This window comes from Sander lucioperca, chromosome 1, assembly GCF_008315115.2.
Source record: "Sander lucioperca isolate FBNREF2018 chromosome 1, SLUC_FBN_1.2, whole genome shotgun sequence".
Taxonomy (NCBI): Eukaryota; Metazoa; Chordata; class Actinopteri; order Perciformes; family Percidae; genus Sander; species Sander lucioperca.
Window position 1 is genome coordinate 28,343,344 of NC_050173.1, and position 12,137 is coordinate 28,355,480.

At 39.5% G+C, this 12,137-nt stretch overlaps 1 protein-coding gene across 2 annotated transcripts in view; it reads left to right on the plus strand.

Moving 5' to 3' along the window:
• Positions 1-6,769: 6,769 nt before the first annotated feature.
• tnmd (tenomodulin) overlaps positions 6,770-12,137 on the plus strand; it is a 56,089-nt gene continuing 50,721 nt past the window's right edge. Inside the window, exons 1-3 of one of the 2 annotated variants that reach the window (XM_036001533.1) lie at positions 6,770-6,786; positions 7,120-7,278; positions 11,115-11,249. In XM_036001533.1, the coding sequence (XP_035857426.1) occupies positions 7,231-7,278; positions 11,115-11,249 (183 nt within the window). In that variant the 5' untranslated portion in view covers positions 6,770-6,786; positions 7,120-7,230. Of the gene's footprint in view, positions 6,787-7,051; positions 7,279-11,114; positions 11,250-12,137 lie in introns of those variants that run through there. The other variant, XM_031302840.2, reaches the window with a different exon arrangement.

A 12,137-nucleotide genomic window follows, 5' to 3' on the forward strand; every position in this document is an offset into this window, starting at 1 on the left:
TGAGATTGGATGATTTCTAACTATAAGAATGCACTCACAGCGAGGTGCAGACCAGCGTGAGCTTCAAGTCCTAAAAAATTAAAACACGTTGCACATCTCTTCCCTAAAATAGGAATCCAGAAGGTATCTTTGTCAAAGAGAGGTGAAGGTTTACAGAAGTTGAACCATAAAGTTCTCAAAGAACAGTCCCTTTTTTAAGAACAGTGGGGAATTTAGCTAAAATGTGTTTTTGTTAACATCAACCACAGATAGATTTTAATTAGTTACCATTATCAATATACAGTATATTACGAGATGGAAGTCATCTGAGTGTATTTTGTCTTGAAAATTGAGGTGGAAAGAGTGCAGAATTTGCTGCTTTGTAATAAAAAAGAAACCCATTGATGGGTTAAGATTGTATTTTCTAAAGAATATTCTGAAAGGTTGTTTGTAATATTGTATGTTTTGTCTTATTTCTCTTATATCGACAAGGAGTAAATGTGTGTTTTTTTCAAGTATCTCGAAAAGTAAAGTAATTGTGTATTGTGATTTATAAGTAAAATGATGATCAACGATCGATGAACTGTATATAAGGTAAGCATAAAAACAAATCTAGCTGATAGCTGAAACATTTGGTGAATAAAGCATGGTGCACTGGAGACGAGTTGTGTCATGGACTCAAATTTGCCAATTAACCATAAATACTGTAAATAAACCTTACCTGAAGATACATACAGACACATATTCTGAGTATTTTTGCACTTAGCAATTTGCAGCAGTATATCAGCATGATGTGTCAGGCCTTCGCTACAGTCTGTTGAAGTAGCAAGTGACTCCTGGGAAACAGAGCACTGAGTAAACTTCCTCTGCAGAGGTGCACTTCCTTCCTGCCGTCACTGAAGCACGAGGAGCATCCTGAAAGATGACGGATGGAGGCTCTCAGATCTTTTGTCCAGAGCAAGTCAAGGATCTGTGACTGCCTCTTCATCATGAGCCCCCCCTTTTTCTTCTGTAATAAAAGACTAAGGTGCGTTGAGCCAGGAGGCGGATAATCAAATCACACAGGATTATGCGTCACATTTGACCTGCATGGACCCAGTTTCTGTACTCAAAAGTGTGATTCAATCCACTAAGGAATTTTTTTTCTGTCAGTGTGTGAGAGGGAGAGAAAGAAAGAGCAAGAAAGAGACAATCAATTATCAGTCCTGCTTTCTATTTTTTTGTCTGTCTATCTCCCGTACCCCGTACACATACAGTATTCTTTCCACATATTTTTCTCTAGCTGTGACAGTCTCCCTTCATGTGGGAAGGGACTGTTAATGAATGTGGATGAGCACATGGGAAATGTGTGGGTTTCTACCACAGCTCTCTCCATGAGTGACAGAAGCTCGACAAGACTTTAGAGGCTGGCTTAAGAGTTAAGAAAAGCAAACAAGGAACAGCTTTTTTCCAGATGGCCACTGCAAAATAAAGCAGAATATACTCTGCAAGTTTGTGGAGGCAGCGTCTGCCAGAAGTACGACAAGTCATTTTGTGCAAAACTACTGTTGTCTGATGGAAAACGGTGTATTTATATAAATAAAAAAAAAATCACAACTTGGTCTGTTGGATTTGTAATGGGCCTTGCTGTTGGTCACAGTGCTCAGTCTGTTTGCAAAAGTGACAAATACAAAAGAGAAAAATTCCTATCAAAGCTATCAGGCCTGAAGCATGAAGGATAGATTAAATGTTTATTTTGTGATTCTTCGTGGTTTGCGAAGGCTGCTCCCATCAACCTCTGCTCTAATCTGTAAGTATCTGGTATGCACTCCAAACTAAATTACTGTTTATTCTATTCTGCAGGTGTGAAAGCCCCAGCCTGCTGCTGAATGCTATCGGGGAATGAGGGTCCCAGGATGCTCAACTCTGCTGCTGACACAACACTATTCCTGAAAGACCCGCCACTTGATTTACCCAAGCAAAATGTCACAGCAATTGTGAAGATTTATATCAATGGGAAAGAGCTGACGAGGTCCCACTATCAGATCTGACAGACTTAATATGTGCTCAAATGTGTCCTGCCACACTAAAGGCTTGCAGGTTGACCAATTTTCCTGGGAATGTTCCACCTCAGATGGTATTGACCAAGCCGTCGTTTTTTTTTACTTCTTTAAATTGAGTGTAAAGTGGAACTTTTAGGTTGTGAAATTGTGTTTTTAATAAACTGTAATCACTACAGAACATTTTTTATCAGCTTTTGCTTTGTGTGCGATCTGAGATGATTTTTAAAAAAGACATGTTTTTTTATAAATAGGATGAACACGTGTGTTTCAATACTGTATCCTTCACTCCCTCTCATGCTATGTAAAGATAAAATTAAACTTGTGTGTTTTTCATGTCCTAAAACCAGTGAACAGGTGACATGTTGTGAAGATACTGTCAGGTAGGCAGTGCAGTATTTCAGAAAAGCGCTGTGTTGGTTAATAAAGTTGGGTAACACTTTACAGTAAGGTACACAAAATACTGAAATGACCATACATAATGCATAACCCTCTAAAATTGCTTGTTGTAGTCCAAGGGATGAGACTGGAATCTGTAAATTACACAAAACTCAAAGGTTATACAAGACTTTGGTTGTTGACATTAGATACCCAGCAGTAACTCACAGAAACAGAAATAATCTATAGAAAAATTACATCCTTATTAGAGGTTTCCACACCCCATGATTTACGTCAGTGCCAATGTTCAGTAGTGTTCCCTCGGGTGGTGGATGGGTGTGTAGCGTGTCAGACTTTTTGTCTGAGTCCCATGACAGAGCTAAAACTATTGACCATAAACACGATTGTTCCGTAACCTTAACCAAGTGATTTAATTGCCTAACCCTAACCATACCCTAATTATGTTGTACTATCTCTAAACTAGACTGCAAAATCCAGAATCTTAAGAACAATGCCATTGCCATTTCTACGGTTTCCCTGTTGAACGACATGTTTCCTCAGAACAGTGTGAAACGTTGCGCAACAGCTTTTGAGATATGTTTTCTCTCTTTGGTGGGTGTGTCTCTCGTTTATTGGCTGTGTCACAGGTGATACCTAATCAGCAGAGACGTGTATGTAAACCTGTGGTAAGAAAAAGGCAGAGTGCGTGCGCACACAGCAGGGTGTTCAACGCACCCCTGTTTCAGTGTTGCTACGTTTTGTCGGGGCTGAGCGTAGTAAACCTGTTCAAGTCGTGATTCACTCGGATCTTTAACCCGAGTCTTTAAACTGACACAGGAATCGCGAGTCTTTAGTATCATTAACCCAGTTCAGTTGAGTCCTACTACAATTTAATCTAAAATGATAACAGTGCTGCACACAAACCTCTTGCAACATTAGCTACTACTAGTCCTAGCCATCTTAGCTGCCAAAAGCTTACAATTTCGTAGGCAACAACAACTCCACAAGTCAACTCAAGCGACTGAGAGAGCAGAGAGACAGTCCGAGACAGGTTATAGGAACTTCCCGACCCGCAGCCTCAAAGCCGGAAGCTCACAGACCATGGGATTCACTCGAGAACTCACGAGTCTTCGGTGACTCGTGAGTTGTTGATGACTCGTGAGTAGTCGGTGAATCATGAGTTCTCGCGTGGTTCAGTCAATCACGCGAATCAGCCAGCTATGAGTGGATCTGATTCAGACAAGCGAGTGCAGCCTCTCCTCGAGCTCAGGGTAAAGCAAATAATCCACAAGAAAAGCCATTCTTTCACTTCTGAAATAACATACAATGTTCGGCACGTAGCCTAGCTAGGCTTACTGTAGGTTTGGTGTATAAATGTAGTATATTAAAATGCAATTAGGTCGAGCAGACAGTCCAAAACATTGCAAGCTTGCCCAACCCGTTCTCATTCCGAACTCGTAAAATACGGACGTTTGGACAGTGGCTGTCAGCGTCTGATGTCGTTTTTTTTCTATCCGACCTGTTCTTCCCGCATGTCACAGAACCGTACGCCCACCCACGACCCTTTCCTAAACCCAACCATCCTGTTCTTCCCGCGTGTAAGGGAACCGTACGCCCACCCACGACCCTTTCCTAAATCCAACCGTCCCGTAGTTCCCACGTGTCACGGAACCGTAAGCCCAACCACGACCTTTTCCTTAACATAACTGCATCAAAAGGGACAGCAATAGTCCCAACCAAGCGTGTTTACTTATAGCGCTAAAGGAACGGCAATAGTCCCGACCAAGCGCGTTTACTTATAGCGCTAAAGTGACAGCAATAGTCCCGACCAAGCACGTTTACTTAAAGCGTTAAAGGAGACTTTTAGCGTCAATAAGAACGACAAAGGCACCTGACCAAGCGTCCATATTTTACAAGATGGGTGTGAGAACCTGTTGGCTCGCCTCAGCTCGGCTCAAAGACAACTAATGCGTTGTCGACAACTCACGAGTCCTCAATGACTCGTGAGTTGTCAATGACTCGTGAGTTCTCGCGGGAGTCAGTCAATCCCGCGATTCAGCCGAATCAGCCGGCTACGTTGTCATGAGTGGATCTGATTCAGACGAGCGAGTTGAAGTCTCTCCTCGAGCTCAGGGTAAAGCAAAAAATCCACAACAAAAGCCATTCTTTCACTAATAACATACAATGTTCTGCACGTAGCCTAGCTAGGCTTACTGTAGGTTTGGTGTATAAATGTAGTATATTAAAATGCAATTAGGTCGAGCCGACAGTCCAAAACATTGCAAGCTCGCCTCAGCTCGGTGACAACTCATGAGGTTTTTTTTTGTCTTCAAAAAACGTTATTATTCAAGTACAGATACACATACACATTGAAACATTAAATGCATACATACATAAATGAAAAAGGGGTGCATGAAATTTACATCTAAGAGGTTGTTAGTCATTGTAAATGTTCAAGGTCCGGATGGCTTTCTTATTTGTCAGTCCTTTTAAAGTTTCAAAATATAATTTCATGTCATTTTTAAATGAATATTCGGTTTTCTTTCAGACCATTTACATTTATGGATATAAAATGTTCCAAATAAAATTAAAAGATTCTAAATGAAAACATGGCATTTATCCAAATCAAAAGCTCGCCTCAGATGTAGCATACAATACTGACTCAAGTGACTCGCACAACCCAGATCAGTTTAGTGAGTGACTCAGAATAACCCGAATCCTTAAAAGGAATCGAGTTTGCCAGGCCTAGAACGTAGCCCTGGTTTTAACTTCACGGCAGGAAGATTTATTCTTCCTCTATGTATGCCAGCAGTACTATTCTATATCACCTATGCGTAATGCGCCATCTAGTGGTCTGAATGTGAACTAGTAGGATTAAACTGGTGTTAGAACTAAATAAAAATAAATAAATAATAATAAAATTAATAATAAGGGGTGTCTGTTATTCTTGTTTTAATGTTTACTGCAACTTAGATAGCTATTTTTCACCCCTCTAAAAAAGCAGCAGGATATCATGATGTTCCATGCCAGCACTACATCCTGGGTCTGAAACCTGCCCATGACCTTCATCATATGTCATTAACATATTACCATCAATCTCGCTCTCCCAGTCTCTTCTGTCTGACTTTTCATACTTCCAGTACTGATGAATCATAATACAGAGTAGTCAATCATACTGTACAGGGGCTGGAAACGAACCTTGACTCACAGAATGACATGTTAAAAATTGATTAAATTAAAAATAAAATAGCTATTTTCTAACAAGTCGTGGTTCACCTACAGCTGAATAATACAAATCTAAACAAACTGAAAATGTAACACGGTTAATGTATGCACCGCAGCTCTGACCAATGGAAGAAATAACTGCAGGTGTGATCACACCTTCCCTGAGTCAAAGTGACATTTTGAAAAACTATTAATGGTACTGTGTGCTGTAAGGATGAGAGAAGTACCATCGGATGTCATTATTAAGCTTGCAAATAGCTGTATAAAGTTCTGCAGGTGCCAATATTTGAGAAGCTTCAGTTACTGCACACAATATTTAACCCCCTCCCTTGTGAGACTAGTTCAATACTAATTGCATTCATAAATGCTTCCACAGCACAAAACCTAAAAAAAAACATGTATCGCTGAGTTTAAACATTTGAGTTTTTAATCTTATGTTTTAACTTTCCCCTTTGAAAGTATCTTTTTATTGCAGACACCAGCATTATCATACAGTTTCATAGCAGTTTCTGATGGGCAACAGCTGCTCAGATGACCTTTAGATGCTTCCTAAAGTCCCCCTCCACTCCAAAATGTGTTTGAACTGTGCAGAATGATGAATCGTGCAGAATGATGTATGTGTAGAGCTGATACTAGAAGGGCGTTTTCAAATGCATCTGCTCAAACCTCAGTATAATATAAGCAGAGAGCATGGTTTTGTGACATTACAACTAGTTTAAATAGCAATATGCAACTTTGTGGAAACTTGAAACCTTAAGTGCACAAGTAGAAGATATATTGCACCCAGCAGTTCAACTTTTAAAATGAATTGCATATATATATATATTTTTTTTTTTTTTTTTTTTTTAATGAGGGAGAATGTAGTTTGTATGTTTTAGAATTTCTATTGAGGTTATTTTTTTTAAATGGAAAAAAAACATTTGCACAATCATTATTTTACGTTGAGTATTTTTATGTCTTAAAACTTGTCTGAAGGGGATCTTTAAACTTCTGTCCTCAGATTACAGTCTAACTTAATTACTACAGTTTTCTGTATGTGCACAAGTGCAAATTCTTTACATTTTATAAGGTTGAATCTTTTGGCATGCTGTTACTCAGTCACCTCAACTCTTGTTGCCGAGTGTGCAGACTGACTGACTGACTGGAGAACAAAAGCAGAGAGCAGGTACTTGAACCGTTTTTGATACTTCAGAAAATATAAACGAAAACATCAGCATCTGCACTATGTGGGTAGGATTTACTTCTTTTTTTCAAATGCTAACTTTGTGTCCTTCAAGCAGGAATCTTTTGAAAGTAGTGAATGACTACAGTGTTTTTCATCCAAGTATAGTATGCAATTTATTCAACAGAGGTTTTGTCTCAGTCTGAATCCATTCGTGGCTTTCAACCTTTGAAATGGGAGCAGGGAGGCGGGCGGGAGAGACATCTGCCTTGCTTTTAATGGGTATCACAAATGTTTCAGTAATTCCACTCCACCTGAAACTTCCCTCCCCTTCAGCACCCTCCCAAATTACAGCAGTGGAAGGAAGCTGGGACTCTAAGCCTTGCAGTACGTTAGTATTTTCCCCAGCTAAGACGATCGGAAAGATTCCTCCTGCAGGCTTGTATAATGGAGGCAAGCAGTCAATCCAGCAGTCAACAGATTCTGTGGAAAGATGTGAGTCCATTTTTTCCCCCGTATTTTATGTTTGAATTATTGCACTTTTATTAATTGCAAAAAATCTATTTAAAATAAATTCCAACATTTAGTGTCTTTATGAATACTGTGCAGGATCTTAGGTCAATACAGTGTCAAGAAAGTGGGAGCACCCCTAAAAATGTACAGCCCAATAAATTAAGTGCAGGTGGCAGCAGTGGTAGTTTAAAAGTGGGGAGGGGGATCCTGTGGTATTTGAGTGCAAGCTTGAAGTAAAATATGTCAGAAGTTTGAATCTTTTTTTTTTTTATCTGAAAGAATCTGCTGCTCGATCTTTTCTTCTGTGATCTGAGTTTTCTCAGAATAGTATTTTTCCATCTAATTCCTTTTGGCTTTTTGCCTTGGCTTCCTTTCTTTATTTCCACTCTTATATTCAGTCTCACCTGAACCATTGTATTTGCTTTATAGCTAAAAAAAAATCTTTCTCACATGCAAGCAGCATTCAAATATAGACCAAGAATATTCTTTATTTAAGAACTATTATTGAGGAAGAGGGGGAGGAGGGATTTTTGGCTCTTTTTGGCTCCTTCTTCTTCTTCTTCTTCTTCTTCTTCTTCTTACACTTCTCATATTTCACTTGTTGCTGAACTTGTGAACAATAGAACAAGGGGTAATACCTGCAGAGCACAGTAATATTATCTTTGTATATGAAAAAGCTTTTTTACTGTCCATCGAAGAAAAGGTATGTGTCCCAGCAGATACTAATCATAGCTGCACTGTAGGTGATGGATGGAGAATGATGATTAAGAAATGACTAGTGGCTTCATATTTCAGAATAGTTTTCACAGCAATTCAAATGCTTATATGAGCGTACCCCAGTGTGATAAACCACTGCCTCTGCTTTTTGGTTATAGACTACTTCTTATTTTTTTCTCTCAAATAGGTGCTCCCTCTCTGCATGATAACAGCAGGGGGCTCCAGGCACTCTTCCTCACAAAGCCTGGCTGATTCTGAACTCCTAAACCTTTAAACACTAGTTGGCGAGTGCTACGCACTCAGACTGCTCACCCTGTCTCCATCCCTGCCTTTATTTCTGTCTGTCTCTCAATCCCACCTTCTTCCTGTGAGTATTCGATATCCAAAGCATAGGCAAAGAGAGAGGTTTGTCCTCCAGTCAAGTTTCCACTGCTTATGCCACCTGCCACAGGAGAGTAAAGGATTTCAGCCACCATTTTTTTTTCTTCACTCTGAAAAATCTACAATGAAAGGAATTTCTGGCTCTCTGATTGTAGCACTCTGTTTTTCATCATGCCTTAGGAATGTACACTACTTTGATGTGCCTCACGCTTTCATGGCTACTGTCTCTAATACGCCCAATAAACAATTGTAACAATGTAGAATTCATTAAAGGCAAATGTTTAGTTTTAAGTTTTTAGGAAGCTATGAATAATGTATCCTCTGTCATGCTGCTGATGTATTTAACAATCAGAAATTCAATCCAACAAGCACAGAGTGTAACTGTATGCCATTATTGCTGTATGCTATTTCCTCCTGCATACCACCTACACACTGTAGTTGTTAAGGCTATGTCAAATATATTTTTCAGGACCATTTTGGATAATTATTTAGCAGTACACCAGTCCAAATGTCATAAAAACCATACAACTATTATTATTAAAAAAATATATTTTAAGAAGTCAGCATGTTAAAGTGCCTCCCAATCATCTGCAGCTTAACTACTGTACCAGCCCCAGCCACAATAGAAAACCAAAGCTGCTTTATCGTCATTATGAAAGACACGGAGATAAGCAACACTTTTGCTAATTGAAATTGGTTTGTTTCTTTTTTATTTTACATATCTGCTTTTCTGTTGTCCTCTGAGACCTTCAAAAGTGGTCCAGTGTGAATGAGAAGCTTTCATTTTCTCCCCGCTGGAGCTCTGGTGGAACAAAAGCCTGTCTTTATTAATTTGTGGCCTTGAGCCTGGGGAATTGACTACAGCAGGCAAGTTTTTTTTTTTTTTTAGGAAAAGTGTAATAAATGTAACTTTTCCGTGGCACTTGTAGCAGTCTGTTCTTCCCTGCATTTGGCATGGGGATGGTTATGTTATTGTCATTAGTAGCCTTATTGATGGATACATTTAGCAGATGGGAGACCAAATCAAATGGCCTCTCTTCTGATTAAATGCAATACTGATTAAAAAAAAAGAGAAACTGAAAAGGAGGAAATATAAATTCAGTCGTGAAAATGATAAATTAAAAGCAATACTTGTACATTTTGGGAAATGTGCATAGAAGCTTTTGTGCTGAGAATTAGTTAGATGAGAGGATTGATACTACTATCATATATCTCCATTAAATAGAGTTGTGAAGTGTGTGTGTGTGTGTGTGTGTGTGTGTGTGTGTGTGTGTGTGTGTGTGTGTGTGGGGTGTAAAAGGCCGTTAAAGCAGTAATATTAGTTTGTTGTGTACTGACGTAGCATAGTACATGACATGGTAAAGGTGCATTTGAAACAAATAATGCTACAAGTAAAAAAAAAAAAAGATTACTCATCTAAAGTGTTTCTGTCTAATTAGTTACTTTGTTAAACAGACCGGACCGATGTTTCACCCCATTACAATTATGAACCACAGCCTCAAATGTTGATCTTGATGAGCTGCAGCATTTATTTATGGATAAAATGAAACCTACACTGTACATTTACAACCACCTCACAACTTTACTCTCTGCTCTCTTCGGTGCACCGATGTTAATATCTCCACCGGAAACTGAAAAGTCCCACTGGCATTGTTTCCTTCATGCTACTTTTATATGGTTCTATTTTAATGATTTCTCCTTTCTTCATAAGTAGGCCTACTCCTTTTTGTTATTTGAGTAGTTTATTTTTCACCGGGTTTCTACAGCACACGCTGCGCCACAGAGCCGATCTGGAGCAGTTGTTTCTGCGTCTCGTTTATTTTTTTCAGCGAGCCACGAGCAAATCTTGCAAGAAAACCCACTGATAATCTATTAGAAATGATATAGAAGACATATTATATATGATATAAATGATCTGATACTGATAAATGATCAAATATCCATCCCCTGCTTGCCAACCCTTTGTAATTTAAATACATTTGGGCAATGGTAATGGGGAAACAACAACACTCACGTCATCACACTCAATCTGACCAATGATGGAACTTTATTACTAAGCAACAAAATGTCGAGGTCCTATGGCAGGTCCCTGTGGTCCCTGTGGTCCAGCCAGAAACATGTGACTATAACATCAACCTACAGGCTACAATCATTATATTATATGTTAGGTAACGTTGAAGATTCAAGTGCAGTGTCCGTTTGAGGTGTGGCCATTCAGAGCACGTGCCCTTTCGGAACAGGCTAATTGCTTCTCCCCCGGTGCTTTCAGTGTTGTCGTGGAGGGCTTGCCTATTTGAAACATGTGCCCGTGGGTCGATTGGGTGGCCCCCGGTAGTGCCATTGGAAATACAGAATGGGGAAAAATTCTAGGAAATGTTTTTCCTAATCAGCAGTTCCTCTCTTACTTCACAACTATTTATGAAGCTACAGCCACCAGCACGTTAGCATAGCTGAGCATAAAGCATGGAAACAGGTAAACAGCTAGCCTGGCTCTGTCTAAAGGTAACACAATCCACCCACCACCACCTTTAAAGTTCACTAATTAACACGTCATATTTTGTTTCTTTAATCCCTTAAAAAAACTGAGTAAAAACAACAATATGGGGTTTTGTTTTTTGTGAGGTTACCAACCACAAATTGTTAAACAAAAGGAGATATAACATGTTAATCAGTGAGCTTTCACCATATATACAGTAATATTGAACCTATATTGTTTGCAGGTTGAGGTGGGAAAAGAGAAGAAGGCCAAGTACCACACCTACCAGCGACTGGCTCTGGTTCTGGCTCTGGTCTTTCTCGTGTTGGCTATCTGTGTTTTCAGCCTGAGATATCTGTGGAGCCCCAGTCTGGGGAAGGTAAGCCTAAATATCACCTCATTGCCAGTCTTCAGGCTTATTGCCACTGTCTGTGGTAAGTGTGGTCTTCAGATGAAGGACACAATAGCAAATCATACGGGTTCCCTCAAGGAAAAGAAAATATGCGAGTACGAAAAACGGACAGCCACACAAAGAGCCAAAGGCAGTCTCTGCAGTGTGCATTGTATTCTACTAGATTAAAAGATGTGTGGGCTACAGAAAAAGACAGCTGTGTTTTGCTCTGCTCATGTTTTGGCTGTCAGATCTGTAATTTCATGAATTCTTGGACCAGCTACAAGCCGCTTTTTACTGTTGCAAATGTCGGCCTGTTGCATTTATCTACTTTCTGCTCACATTGTAAACATCTTCTCACAATGACAGATTCTGATAACTCAAAGCTGAACCTAATTGCTGTTGACCAGAGTTGGCTGCAGTAGGACTGAAACCTCTTGGCAATGTAACTGGGATAAACTCTTGTCCTGGCAATTCATCTTGTAAAATCCAATTCAATCACACTTGATGGAGAACGTTTTCACTCTGCTCTTTCCCCCTTTTCTCAGGGGCCCAAAAAAAGCTAATTTACCCAAGCTAGGAGGAAAAATGCATCTATAATTTCACATCCAGAAATTGGAAGCTCTATACCTTCTGAGCACAGAGGGAAAATGATTACAATAAAATGATGGTTAAAATTGAGCACATACATTTAAAACTTGAATGCATTAGTCTGCTTTGTGTGTAATGTCTTTGTTATGCCTAGCAAACATTAATTCAGAACACCCTCTGCCACAATTCTGCTTCCATTAAGATACACATTTCAAGTGTCATCAGTCTCTTCTGAGCTCAGGTTAACAAAGGTTCATCTGCATTTCCTGTGTAGCCAGTATTGTC